Here is a 13,732-nt window from a genome sequence, read left to right as displayed (position 1 = left end):
TAGCAGCGGTGCCGTGCAGCATGTACTCCAACACGAGCATTGCGAGCATCAATGGCCCAGCCAGCATTGGAGCTCGCCCAACTTCAGACGGGTCCCATGTTTAGCTCGTCCAATGCCAGCACCAGGCCCTGCCTTACCTTGCCTCCGGTCTTTCTTTCGCCTACCACTTGCCAGCCAGCCTCTCGCTCCTGTCCCGACCCTTGATCCATCCTGTCAAATGCGTGCCATGAAAGAGAAAGACAAGAGCAAGTACCAACCATCCCCGACATTGTACTGTTGTGTGTGGTTTTGATGTTTTACGCATTCTCATTTACTACCCGTTTCGTCTTCTGAAGACTCCATTTTTTCCCGACTCTCCCTCGAAACGTCGACGACAGATTATCCCTCCAAAAAAAGTAGAGTGCGAATGCCACCGTCTGCTTCTCTCTAATTCAATCCAGCATTGATTGCGCGCCGTATTGCACCTAATTTCTGCCACGTCCCCCTGCCGAGACAACTTAATTTCGAGCCATTCGTTACCTGTGAGCCAGTTAAAGACACGACACGATACGAGACGAGAATTCCGTATGCGGTCCGCCGAGCTTTCTTCCTCTCCCTAACCTGACAACTTCCATTCCTTTGACCGCCCCATCCGGAATTGTCGCGACTCGGTCATGTCTGGAAGAGCACCTCCTGGGGGCTCGTCCGGCCCAAAGAACGACAACCATGACCTGCTGCTCGACCTGGACGACGGGCCTGCCTACGGAGGAGGGCAGCCGCCGCCCATGAACGATGACGAACTTTTGCGCGCCTACGAACACGATGCCTCCCGTCCCTCCGTCTCGTACGACGATTTCATCGGGGGCAGCGAAACGACACACCCTTCTGCCAAGAACCCCCGCTGGGCGCACCTGCAGGACAGCGACCACCCTACATCAGTGACGCGGACCGTCAATACAGCCAGACATCGGGCCTGAATAATTACGCGCGGTATGCTGACGATTTCGACGACTACCCGGACGACGGCCAATCCTACTATCAGCACGGGGGAGGGGGCCAGGATGAAATGAACCGAAATAACGCGAGGAATCGTAATAGCATCCTCAGCTTAGGCGGTGGAATCATCGGGAAGGCCAAGAACATGATGGGCATGGGCCAGGGCTACTCCGAAATGGACCTGCCGCTGACGGAACCAGGCGGACGGCCGAGGCAGGATTCGACGGCCGTGCCGCCGCCAAAGCAGAGCAAGAAGTTTGACCTCAAGAACTTCAAGTTTGGATTCGGGGGAGGGAAGCCGGATCCTGCGACACTGGGACCCCGAGTTATCCACCTCAACAACCCGCCCGAGAATGCCTTGCCTAAATACGTCGACAACCATGTCTCGACGGCCAAGTACAACGTCGTGACGTTCCTCCCCAAATTCCTCTTCGAGCAGTTTTCAAAATTCGCCAACGTCTTCTTCTTGTTCACGGCTGCGCTCCAGCAAATCCCCGGACTCTCGCCGACGAACCGGTATACGACTATTGGTCCTTTAATTGTGGTGTTGCTGGTATCGGCGGGCAAGGAGATGGTGGAAGACTATAGGAGAAAGCAGGCGGACAGTGCGCTCAACAATTCCAAAGCCAGAATACTGCGCGGTTCGACATTCGAGGACACAAAATGGATCAACGTGGCTGTAGGCGATATCGTGCGTGTGGAGTCGGAGGAGCCGTTTCCTGCCGATTTGGTGATTCTTGCCAGTTCCGAACCCGAGGGTCTCTGCTATATCGAAACCGCCAACTTGGACGGAGAGACGAACCTCAAGATCAAACAGGCCCTACCGGAGACTTGCACCATGGTCAGCCCTTCAGAGCTTAGCAGGCTCGGAGGCCGAATCCGGTCCGAACAACCAAACAGCAGTCTGTACACATATGAGGCGACCTTGACCATGCAGGCCGGCGGCGGGGAGAAAGAGCTGCCCCTGACTCCCGAGCAGCTGTTGCTACGTGGTGCCACTTTGCGAAACACCCCTTGGATTCACGGTATCGTGGTATTCACTGGTCACGAAACGAAGCTTATGCGCAACGCGACAGCGACTCCCATCAAGCGGACAAAGGTCGAGCGTCAGCTCAACAAGCTGGTGCTGGCGCTCGTCGGTATTCTCCTCGTTCTCAGCGTCATCTGTACCATTGGCGAGCTCATCTGGCGGTCCATGCGAGCCGACCAGATCCCGTATCTCCAACTGGACCACTTAAATGGTGCTGGCGTTGTGGTCCAGACCATTCTCAAAGATCTCGTCACATACTGGGTCCTGTTCTCCGCTCTTGTACCCATTTCTCTCTTCGTCACGGTTGAAATGGTCAAGTACTGGCATGGTATTCTGATCAATGATGATTTGGACATCTACCACGAGCCGACCAACACGCCGGCAAATTGCCGAACGTCGAGTCTGGTCGAGGAGTTGGGTATGGTGGGCTTTGTTTTCTCCGACAAGACAGGTACCCTGACGTGCAATATGATGGAGTTCAAACAGTTGACCATTGGTGGCATCCAATATGCCGAAGACGTACCGGAGGATCGGCGAGCAACATTCCAAGATGGAGTCGAGGTGGGAATTCACGACTTCAAGCGCCTTGCCGAGAATCTGAAATCTCATGAGTCCTCTGCTGCTATCCATCACTTCTTGGCTTTGCTTGCGACGTGTCACACCGTTATTCCTGAGCGGGATGAATCCAAGGGCGGCAAGATCAAGTATCAAGCCGCGTCCCCCGATGAGGGTGCTTTGGTGCAGGGTGCTGTAACTATGGGCTATACCTTTGTGGCTCGCAAGCCTAGGGCTGTGATTATCGAGGTCGAAGGCAAGGAATATGAATACGAGCTTCTGGCTGTGTGCGAATTCAACTCGACGAGAAAGCGAATGTCTGCCATCTACCGGTGCCCCGACGGAAAGATTCGCTGTTACTGCAAGGGTGCCGACACTGTCATCCTGGAACGACTCAACGACAACAACCCCCATGTGGATACCACCCTTTTGCATCTCGAGGAGTACGCTGCCGAGGGTCTGCGCACGCTGTGCTTGGCCATGCGAGAGATCCCCGAAACCGAGTTCCAGGAGTGGTATGCCGTCTTTGACAAGGCCCAGACGACCGTCGGCGGGAACCGAGCCGAGGAGTTGGAAAAGGCCGCCGAACTGATTGAACGCGAATTCTACCTCCTGGGAGCAACTGCTATCGAAGACCGGCTTCAGGACGGCGTCCCCGAAACCATTCACACCCTGCAACAGGCAAACATCAAGGTGTGGGTACTGACAGGAGACCGGCAAGAGACTGCTATCAACATTGGCATGAGCTCCAAGCTGCTGAGCGAGGACATGACACTGTTGATCGTGAACGAAGAGAATGCCCAAATGACCCGCGACAACATCCAGAAGAAGCTCGAAGCCATCCGGAACAACGCCGAAGGCGCCATCGAGATGGACACGCTGGCCCTCGTCATCGACGGAAAGTCGCTTACCTATGCGCTTGAGAAGGATATGGAGAAGATGTTCTATGATCTGGCCGTCATGTGCAAAGCGGTTATCTGTTGCCGTGTTTCCCCCTCCAGAAGGCCTTGGTGGTCAAGATGGTCAAGAAGTTCTCCCCCGAAATCCTCCTGGCTATTGGCGACGGAGCCAACGACGTCTCTATGATCCAGGCCGCCCATATTGGTGTCGGTATCAGTGGTCTCGAAGGTCTCCAGGCTGCGCGAAGTGCCGATCTCTCAATTGCGCAATTCCGATATCTGCGTAAGCTGACACTCGTACACGGTGCTTGGAGCTACCAGCGTGTGAGCAAGACCATCCTGTTCTCTTTCTACAAGAACATCACCTTGTACCTGACACAATTCTGGGTAAGTGTGCAACACACCTCCAATGTCCATTCTATTTTGTCCCATGCTAACGGCCGTAGTACACGTTCCAAAACGTCTTCTCGGGTGCGGTCATTTACGAGTCATGGACTCTCTCATTCTACAACGTCTTCTATACAGTTCTACCCCCGCTCGTGCTTGGTATCCTTGACCAGTTCATTTCGGCGCGTCTCCTCGACCGCTACCCGCAGCTTTACAGCATTGGCCAACAGAACCAGTTCTTCACTCTCAAGGTCTTCTCGCAGTGGATCCTCAGCGCCATGTACCATTCCCTCATCCTCTACGGCGGCTCCGAACTCATCTGGTACGGCGATATATCCCTCGGCGACGGGACTACTGCCGGACACTGGGTGTGGGGAACCGCTCTCTACGGCGCTGTGCTGGCCACTGTCCTTGGTAAGGCCGCGCTGGTGACCAACAACTGGACAAAGTACCACATCCTGGCCATCCCCGGAAGCATGGCCTTTTGGTACGTCTTCATTGCCGTCTACGGTACCGTGGCGCCCATGCTGCACTTCTCGACCGAGTACGACGGCCTCGTGCCGCAGCTTTTCAGTTCGCCCGTCTTCTGGCTCCAGACGGTGGTCCTGTCGGTTCTGTGTCTGCTCCGCGACTTTGCGTGGAAGTACGCCAAGCGCATGTATCGCCCGCAGACCTATCATCACATCCAGGAAATCCAGAAGTACAACATTCAAGATTACAGACCAAGGTGCGTTTCCGCTTTCCGTTTCCCGCCAGTCTCTGGCTTGCACTCTCTACACAGCACCGTCCCCATCTTCTTTTCACGTCTTCAACGATACTAACACCATAATACAGAATGGAACAATTCCAAAAAGCCATTCGCAAAGTGCGCCAAGTCCAACGCATGCGCAAACAGCGTGGCTACGCTTTCAGTGCGGCGGACGAAAGTCAAACGCGCGTTATCAACGCGTACGACACTACAAAGGGCCGTGGAAGGTATGGTGAGATGCTCACGCAGTAAAGGTGGCAGCAGCAGCAGCAGCAGTTAGCTAGCTGGGTTTTATAGGGGGATGACAGATTATTGATGTATGACTCTTGTTTTTTATTGCGATCTTGTTTACTACTACTATTCCCACTCGTTCTCGATGGGGGTCTCGGGGTTTGGGTTCATCCCCCACGGGTATTTTCAAAGATACAGATCGGTTCGGTCTCGCTTGCCACTACGCATTTAGCGAGCACTCTACGGGAAATGGAGCGTAAGATGGAGACGGGAAAGACGATGATGAAAAAGAAGAAGAGAAGAAAAGATATCAACGTATTATTACTACTGGGCGTGCCATTTCCTCCAAGATTACGGGCCGTCAAGCAAGGTCTGGGTATGAAAGCTGCTCTCATTAGTGCATGCTTCAGATTTGGTGGGCTCTCGTACTATCGGAGTCGATTGCCTTGAATGCTTGGGTCTTCTCATATACGCGCTTACGCTGGGGCTTGGCCGTTCTCTATACCCGGATGTATTGGTATTATGTACCGGGCTCTAGGCAATACGGAGCACGGGAGGTTTGGGCGGCGGGTGCAGGAAGATGGGCAATAACGATGCAATCGTCCGGCTTTCTGGGCGGTTTATATATACCATATCACATTCCACCGCGGCCTTGGAGACGGTGCAAACCATGGGATCTTTTTTATACCAATGGACTCTGGAAATCTCGCAGACCCTTTATTTCTGTGGCAAATTAGAAGGCACCAAGGTCAAATCTTTTGCCGAACTGATAATCTTGCGCCGTCTTCAGGAGGCATGCAAGCTTGATTTCTGGGGGATAATCGAGAGAGCGGATGGAACTATACTTGCCGTGTCTACCCCTGAAGTGAGCGCCCTGCACTGCCTCCTTTAAGTACACACCTGAGGAGATGCTGATAAGCTCCAGCCCTGCAGACTGTGGTTGCATACAGTTGTTTGCAACGCCCGTTGGACTACGAAGCCGGCAGATATCCTGTGAGACCATCCCAGCCCGTCAATGGATAGTTTCGGCCAGCTAGGTCCGACCACGGGGGTTGGGCACAAAGCTCACAACACACATAATTTTCAAGCTTCGCGAAATGTAAGAAATCTACTTGGCAATGGGTTCATCATGGGCATACAACGTCGAAACGAAGCTACCCGGCGTTGTCAGATGTCGCATGGCTGAAGCGTGGACGTTAGAAAAACAAGATACGAGCTGCCCCTATTTCGACTTTGTGCCGATCAAGATAGGGGTAGCTCGTACATTTTCCTGGACGCTGGAGAGATTTGAACCCTTACATGCCTCGACTATTTGCACGCAGCGAGCCGAACTCCCAAAGATCTTGGACACTCAGAAGCTCGTTCTCAACATGGACATATGTTGGTTCCAATCAGCCAGTGAAGCACTTGGCATGAAGTCCGAAATCTGGGAGGAGAAGAATAATCGATTCGGCTTATGATACGCTGCTTGAAATCACTATGAATATGTGCTTTGCAGCCATGTATGTTGTCACTGATTTCGAAGCCTGCATGGCGGCCAAGTCATCAACCGCCTTCTTACGCTGTTGAGTTAATGCGGGTTGCATGGGTGATTTCCAAGCTGTCGGTATTGATACCTCCCTTACTTCCACCATCCAGTTCTTCAAACTCGATGTTGCATTTGCCCAGTGTCATTCGGCTTCAGCTTCCTAATGCATAATTAGCGCCATTTGGCACCTGGACGGAGCAATACCAACACCATTGTTGTCCCGAAAAATGTGTTGCTGATGTAAACAGTCGAATTCGGACACAGCCCGTCCTTGGCGTTTCTGGGGAGTTTCGCGTAGGATCACGCTCCATTGCTGCTGGTCCTGTCAGCATGCCAGATCCTCGCGTCTTACGTCGTCAGCACACCCGATTGTAGCTGCAAGATCCCAATCCCAACTCTACTTTCTGCACACCAATCTTCTCGCGCCGGCGCTCCAGCCCCGTGTCTCAACCCTTATCCACCATGGCCTACACTACGGGCGCCATGCCGTTGCACCAGGTGCACAAGCCGCCTTTCACCGTCGACGCGCCCGGCTACACCAAGGTGGCCGGCGAGACAATTCCCCGCCGGCACGTCAAATACAAGGATGGGCTCGTCAACTCGCCCGCCGAGGGCGTCCACACCGTCTTTGACATCATTCGCCGCAGCGCCCGCCTCTACCCCGACAATCCCGCCGTCGGCTACCGCAAGCTCATCAAGCTGCACAAGGAAACCAAGAAGGTCCAGAAAAACATCGACGGTCAGGTAAAAGAGGTCAGCAAAGAGTGGCAGTATTTCGAGCTCTCTCCCTTCACCTTCATCACCTACAAGGACTATGAGACGCTCACCATCAATCTCGGCTGTGGGTTGCGTCAATTGGGCCTCGGGCCCGACAAGAAGCTTCACCTTTTTGGCACCACCAGGTACGTTGCTTCCATCCCCCTCAAGGACCCCTCTACCTGTATCTACATGCATCTGTCAATAAAGGGGCCATACTTACACTTCACCTCATCGCAGTGTGAGCTGGATCTCCATGTCGCACGCATGCGCCTCTCAATCCATTCCCATAGCCACCGCGTATGACACACTCGGCGCTGATGGCATCAAGCACTCGCTCGTTCAGACCCAGTGCGAGGTGATGTACATTGACCCTCACTTGCTGCCGACTCTCGCCGGCGGCCCACTCGAGGTCTCCAACATTAAAACTGTCATCATAAACCAAGAGTGCATCTTCAGTGCCGGCCATGAGATCGACGAGTTCAAGAAGACCCACCCCGAGACCAAGCTCATCACTTACCAGGAACTGCTCCAACTCGGCCGCGAGAATCCCATAGAGCCGACTCCTGCGAAGGGCCCGGACCTTTATTGCGTCATGTACACTTCGGGCTCGAGTGGCGTCCCCAAGGGCGCTTGCATCACCCACCAGTCTCTAGTTGCCGGAGGTAAGCGCCGCTCCCCCATGCCGTGGTTTGCCACCTACTGACGGTTACCTGCGCCGAAGTGGCTGGTCTTTTCACTTGTGTCGAAGAATGTGTCAGCTCCAAGGAACGCGTGCTCGCCTACCTGCCGCTGGCCCACATTCTTGAAATGGCCCTTGAGAATCTTGTCTTCTTTATCGGCGGGACCCTCGGGTACGGGAACCCGCGAACCCTGTCCGATGCTTCGGTCAAGAACTGCGCCGGGGATATGCGAGAATTTAGACCCACTGTCATGCCCGGCGTCCCTCAGATCTGGGAGACCATACGGAAGGGGGTCATGTCCAAGCTGGACACTTCGAGCCCGATCGCGCGGAGCCTGTTCTGGAGCGCCTTTAGGTACAAGGGCTTCATGTCTCGACACAAGCTCCCCGGGGCGACCATATTCGACGGCCTCGTCTTCAGCAAGGTCCGCGACCTGACCGGCGGCCAATTGAGATTCACCTTCAACGGCGGAAGCGGCATCTCGGACGCCACGAAGCAGTTCGTTTCCTTGGTACTGGCCCCCATGATGGCCGGCTATGGTCTTACGGAGACGTGCGCGGCCGGGTCCCTCGGAAGCCCGCTCGAGTACACAACCACTGCCATCGGACCGATCCCGAGCTCCTGCGAAGCGAAGTTGGTGTCCATCCCTGACCTGGGCTACTCCGCCGACGCCGAGGTTCCCCAGGGGGGAGATCTGGCTCAAGGGCATGCCCGTCATGACGGGATACTTCAAGAACCCGGAGGAGACGAGCAAGGCGCTTACGCCCGACGGCTGGTTCAAGACTGGCGACATCGGGGAGTTTGATGCCAAAGGCCACCTACGGATCATCGACCGTGTCAAGAATCTCGTCAAAATGCAGGGGGCGAGTACATCGCCCTGGAGAAGGTGGAGGCCGTTTATCGGGGCAGCCAGGTCGTGGCGAACGTCATGGTCCAGGCCGACGCCGAGTACGCACGCCCGATCGCCGTCATCATGGCCAACGACAAGGTGCTCGCCGCCAAGGCGAAAGAGCTGGGCGTCGACGAGCACAGCATGCATAGCGATCGCAAGGTCCGAAGCCTGGTCCTTCGGGACCTTCAGGCAGCTGGCCGACGCGCAGGACTCTCCGAGATGGAAATCGTGTCTGGTGTCGTGGTCACGGATGAGGAGTGGACACCTCCCAGTGTAAGTGCCGGTATAATTATAAGGCTAATAGGTTACATGTGGCCGTGTTCATTGCTAACCATATTGTGCGTTCAGGGGCTGGTAACCGCTACGCAAAAGCTCGACCGGAGGGCGATCCGCGGGAAGTATAAGAAGGAGATTGCTCAGTGTTTCAAAGGTACTGATTGAGATATGACGCCAACTTCGGAGAATGGATACCTACGTTGCTTGTGCTCTTTGAATAGAAATGAGCGAGAAAGGGGTGATTAGCTCTTGAGACTGCGTCTTTGCCAAGAGCTGCGGCGCCTATTCGACAACTTGGGAAGAGCTGAAAAGGCCGCTAGCCAGGGCTCAAGTGCATGTGTGTTAGAAGACGTGAGTCTAGCGCTGGCGCTGGCGCATCGATGAGATTACCACCGTCCGATCTAGAACGTACACCAAGCCTCATTTGGACAGCTACCGACGCCTCGTGTTCTCAGCTCCGTGCCGTGTTGGTCATGCAGCTAACTTAGTTACGGTGCGGCTGGAATAAGCTTAAGCAAAACAAATACCGATCGACATTATGATTAGCACCTCAAATATAATATAGAAACCCGGCGACCATGACGCCCCCTTCATCAGTAGATTCGAAGACACGGCCTCCATTCCATTCGTTTACCCTCTCATAGAAGCCATGCCACTCATTCGTTCCTCCATCCTGCTGTCCCTCCCTCTGGCAGTTCACGCTGTCACGGGCGGGACCATAGTCGGAAAAGGTTACATACGGCACGCCATCAACCCAGCGAGTTCCGGCAATGGCGGCGGCAACGAAAGGCGACAAATCGACGTCAATGCCGCGAACCAAGCGGCGTCGGTTCCCTTCACGATCAACCTCGGGATGGGAACGCCCGGCCAGTCCATCACCGTCGCCATCGACACGGCCTCGACGGAGCTTTGGGTGAACCCCACGTGCGCGGCAGCACGCGGCGCCGCCGATACGCAGTTCTGCAACTCGCTGCCCCAGTTCGCTTCCGCGCGCAGCTCCACCGCCGTGGACCTGTACACCTCGGGCGGCCGACAGTATCGAAACGGCTATGTCCAATGGTCGTATTTCTACGACAACGTCGCCGTCGGCGACGCCCTCCTACAGACCCAGATCTTCGGAATCGGCGTCGATTCCGAGGGCCTGCCCAGCGGCGTCCTGGGCCTCGGCCCGCCCATCGGCGGGGGCGCGGGCTCCTACCCGTTTCTCCTCGACACCCTGTTTTATCAAGGCTACATCAATAGCCGGGCCTACTCCCTCGACGTCCAGGGCGCGGGGTCCGCGCAGGGCTCCGTCATCTTCGGCGGTGTCGATACGGGGAAGTACATCGGGGCCCTGCAGAAGCTGGCCATCTCCGGCAGCACCGACGAACGCTACACGATCCAGGTCAACGCGGTCGGCGTCACGCAGCCGTCCGCCGCGGCGAGCGAGTTCCTCTACCAGAGCGACGTCGGGTTCTCCGCTTACATCGACTCGGCCAGCCCGGTCAGCCGTCTGCCCACCAACCTGGCCAATGCCCTCGGCCAACGCTTCCCCGGCGCGCAAAAGGACGCTTCCGGCAACTACATCGTGGACTGTGACGCCACCGCGGCGGCGGCGGGCACGGTCGACTTCCGACTCGCCGACAAGACGATCCGCGTGCCCTGGAAGGACTTCATCTGGAAGATGCCCTCCAACGGCCTGTGTGCCGTCGGAGTCGCAGCAGAGGATAGTGAGTAACAACACCAAAGTGCCTGTGTGGACTTTCCCCGTGATTCGTACCGTGCCGATACTGACAACCTTTTGAACCTGCCTAGATCACGATCTGGTGACACTGGGGCAACCTTCCTCCGGGCCGCGTACGTCGTCTTCGACCAGGACAACCAGCACGTCCACGTCGCCCAGGCTGCCAACTGCGGTACGCAGTTGCTGGCGATCGGCAATGGGGCGGATGCCGTTCCGTCCGTCACGGGCGGTTGTCTTGCTTCGACCCCTTCAGCGAGCCCTACAGCCACGCCGGATCCTACCACGACTGACCCTACCACGACTGACCCTACCACGACTGACCCTACCACGACTGACCCTACCACGACTGACCCTACCACGACTGACCCTACCACGACTGATCCTACCACGACTGGTGCCACCACAACTGATGAGGGCAATACCATCACGATTGTTTCCCCTACTATTACGTTTGATCCCATTACCAGTACCACAACGAGCTCCCAGCCTACCGATACTTCGTCAAGCACATCCCCGTCCTCTATGCCGACGATTACATCCTCGCCGTCTTCCAGCACAGCTGACCCCAGTAGCACCAGCAGCTATTCGGCTAGCACTAGACAAAGTGGCGGTAGCTGTCGCAGAGCCAAGAAAAGCGCTCATCTCCAAAGTAGACTATCCTTAGAGGTCACCCTATCAGATCGATACAGCTTTATCGCTGGTGCCATTGTCGACAACGAGAATATTAACTGCATCCGGCACTGCTGAGCTTAATCATAATGTCACATTTTCGCACTGCCATGTCAGTCCTCCGAAAATTGTAACGCGTGACACCCTTCAATGATATCATGGAGAAAATTCCTGGTTGTTTTGTATGTGCGACGGGAGGGCAAAAAGAAACAGGAAAAGCAAAAACATACAGCACCGAGGATTCCCAGGTCGTCACCGACCCTAGTACTAATTCGGCTCTCTGCTGCTTATATATGGGAGAGCGGACGGGATCCCTAGTATTCAGCAGGATATGGTCGTATGTGAAAGAACGTTGGGTTTCGAGGCATTATGTCTTGCAGATGTTGGCCACATTGGTCATACTATCCAGTTGTCGCCAGCGAAATGGTGCGGTTGAAACAGGCATCACATAGCGTCAACCCTAAATACAGACATGCGCTAGTGTCTTGTACTTCATGGGCTGATATGATTGGATGAGCTTACCGAGTCAAACTTTATGTTAAAGTGAAACACCGAGATGTCGACTACCACAGAGCAGGAAACCGCCATAGGCTGGAACATTGTGAATCACTCGTCTTGTCGTTTTCCTACACGTACGTACAGGGGCTGGCTGGCCCGAGCAAAGTCCCCGCCAATGCCAATGCCAGGCACGGACAGATTGTATGGAGCTTCCCCCTGCCCGCCTGCGACCCACAAGCACCCTACCCCAATTCTCATTCGGGCCTTTCTCCTTTCTATATACAGGCTACCTACATTGAAGCTGTTTCCTTCACAACTGATCCTTCTCATCCCGACACCTACCATCGTGTCCATCACCTACAGCACATTCACCATGCCGGCATTCCCATCATTCCACGAACGCCGCGAGACGGACCAGCCCGCACGCCTCACCCCCGAGGCGCTGCGGCTCTACTGGGCCCTGCAAGACCCCCTGGCCGACGCCGTGTCCGTGATGCGGCCGGACTGGCGCGAGAAGGGCTGCGCCGAACGCGAGCCGTACGCCGCCGACCACGCGATCGCGGCGGCGCCGCTGACCGAGCCCAAGATCGGCTCCGTCACCGTCCGGGTCGGCGCGCTCGACGACTGGGAGGAGAACTGGTGGCTCCGGCACGAGGACGACCGCAGCCCCGACCAGGTCCGCGGCCCGCCGCCGCCGGGCTACGAGCCCAAGAACAACCCGGAGCGGTTCTGGAAGCGCCGCGACGAGGACAAGGTCCTGCTGCTGCGCTGCTGCGGCGAGGACCGGCCGACCCAGCGCCCCAGCCTGACGGTCGTGCCGTCGGACCCGGACGCGGGCTTCGTCACTGTCCGCGACTACGTGTCGGCGGTGCACCCCTGGCTCGTGGGCCTGCGCGACGCCATCGCCCGGGCTGACAACGTGGACAAGTCCAAACCTGCTGAGTACTACGACAAGATGATGGTCGACCACCTGGAACCGGACTGCATCGCGACGTTCGACGAGGGCCAGTACGTCGGCTCGGGCCGCCAGGGCACGGAAAACCAGCCCAAGTACCCGCCCGGCGAGTCGCACCTGTCGCAGCTGGTCGCCAAGGCCGAAGCGGGCGACCTGGACGCGGCGCAGGAGGCCCTCATGGTCGCCTCGATCGAGGCCAAGGACGCGGGTCTCAGCGCAAAGGTCCTCCAAGCCCTCCAGGAGCGCGACGATCGCGCGGAGGAGGAGGAGATCGAAAAGCAGGTCCAGCGTTCCGTCGCGCTGTGGAAGCAGTCGAATCCCGACGCGTCCCCGGCCGAGGTGGAGGCCGAGGCTGCGCACTTCAGGGCGCCGTACCTGGCCATGCGGGAGGGACAGCAATGAGGCGGATGATGAAGGGCGGATTCGAGCAAGTTGGTGCGGTCCTGGTGGTTGAACTACGCATCATGTGGAAGATGACCCGTTTCCCAAACATGTTATCTACGTGGCCGAACTTGCCTATAGACCTACAACTGTAGTAGATGGCGTACGTAGTTCAATCTCCAAATAGCCGGCCATCTCCCAATCAAGAAACCCCACAATCATTTTGCTATCCGCGATGCAGTTGGACTCATCAGTGAAGTAATTGTACATTAAACCCATGTCCGGGTCAACTAATACCTACACGTGTCTGACGAGATAAAGGTACCCGCTTCGTGGGGGTGGATGCGGCCGTTAGTCAGGATGTGTGGACTGGATCATGCGATAAGCCACAAGGCCAAAGCACCTCAGAAGAGAAGTAGTAGTCACTCGGAAATGGAGGAGCTTGAATCTCAACATGGTCTACGATACATGTCACTTTCTGCAAATCTAGTTTTGATCACAGGGCCAGACGATGCGAGTTGGTAGAATCGAGGGATAAGCTTAGGG

The 13,732-nt window shown here is 56.0% G+C and overlaps 4 protein-coding genes across 4 annotated transcripts; all 4 read left to right on the top strand.

The window, feature by feature from the left end:
- Positions 1-653: 653 nt before the first annotated feature.
- On the top strand, positions 654-4,846 carry PG997_012222 (phospholipid-translocating P-type ATPase; the record flags this gene model as incomplete). The annotated part of the gene is made up of 5 exons (XM_066816536.1): positions 654-810; positions 873-3,532; positions 3,580-3,846; positions 3,906-4,573; positions 4,681-4,846. The coding sequence occupies 5 exons, from the start codon at positions 654-656 to the stop codon at positions 4,844-4,846; spliced, it is 3,918 nt and encodes a 1,305-aa protein (XP_066662228.1).
- A 1,969-nt stretch (positions 4,847-6,815) lies between these two features.
- PG997_012221 (acyl-CoA synthetase) lies at positions 6,816-9,125 on the top strand (the record flags this gene model as incomplete). The annotated part of the gene is made up of 6 exons (XM_066816535.1): positions 6,816-7,255; positions 7,350-7,774; positions 7,834-8,377; positions 8,427-8,626; positions 8,653-8,957; positions 9,033-9,125. The coding sequence occupies 6 exons, from the start codon at positions 6,816-6,818 to the stop codon at positions 9,123-9,125; spliced, it is 2,007 nt and encodes a 668-aa protein (XP_066662227.1).
- Positions 9,126-9,609: 484 nt separating this feature from the next.
- Positions 9,610-11,246, top strand: PG997_012220 (uncharacterized protein; the record flags this gene model as incomplete). The annotated part of the gene is made up of 3 exons (XM_066816534.1): positions 9,610-10,673; positions 10,755-10,855; positions 11,170-11,246. 3 exons carry the CDS (start codon positions 9,610-9,612, stop codon positions 11,244-11,246), a joined length of 1,242 nt encoding a protein of 413 aa, XP_066662226.1.
- A 977-nt stretch (positions 11,247-12,223) lies between these two features.
- On the top strand, positions 12,224-13,207 carry PG997_012219 (uncharacterized protein; the record flags this gene model as incomplete). The annotated part of the gene is made up of 1 exon (XM_066816533.1): positions 12,224-13,207. The coding sequence occupies one exon, from the start codon at positions 12,224-12,226 to the stop codon at positions 13,205-13,207; it is 984 nt and encodes a 327-aa protein (XP_066662225.1).
- Positions 13,208-13,732: the final 525 nt, after the last annotated feature.

The sequence above is a fragment of the Apiospora hydei genome, assembly GCF_038363865.1.
Source record: "Apiospora hydei strain CBS 114990 chromosome Unknown utg000009l_segment0_segment0, whole genome shotgun sequence".
Classification (NCBI taxonomy): domain Eukaryota; kingdom Fungi; phylum Ascomycota; class Sordariomycetes; order Amphisphaeriales; family Apiosporaceae; genus Apiospora; species Apiospora hydei.
This window is presented reverse-complemented; position numbering and strand designations above follow the sequence as displayed.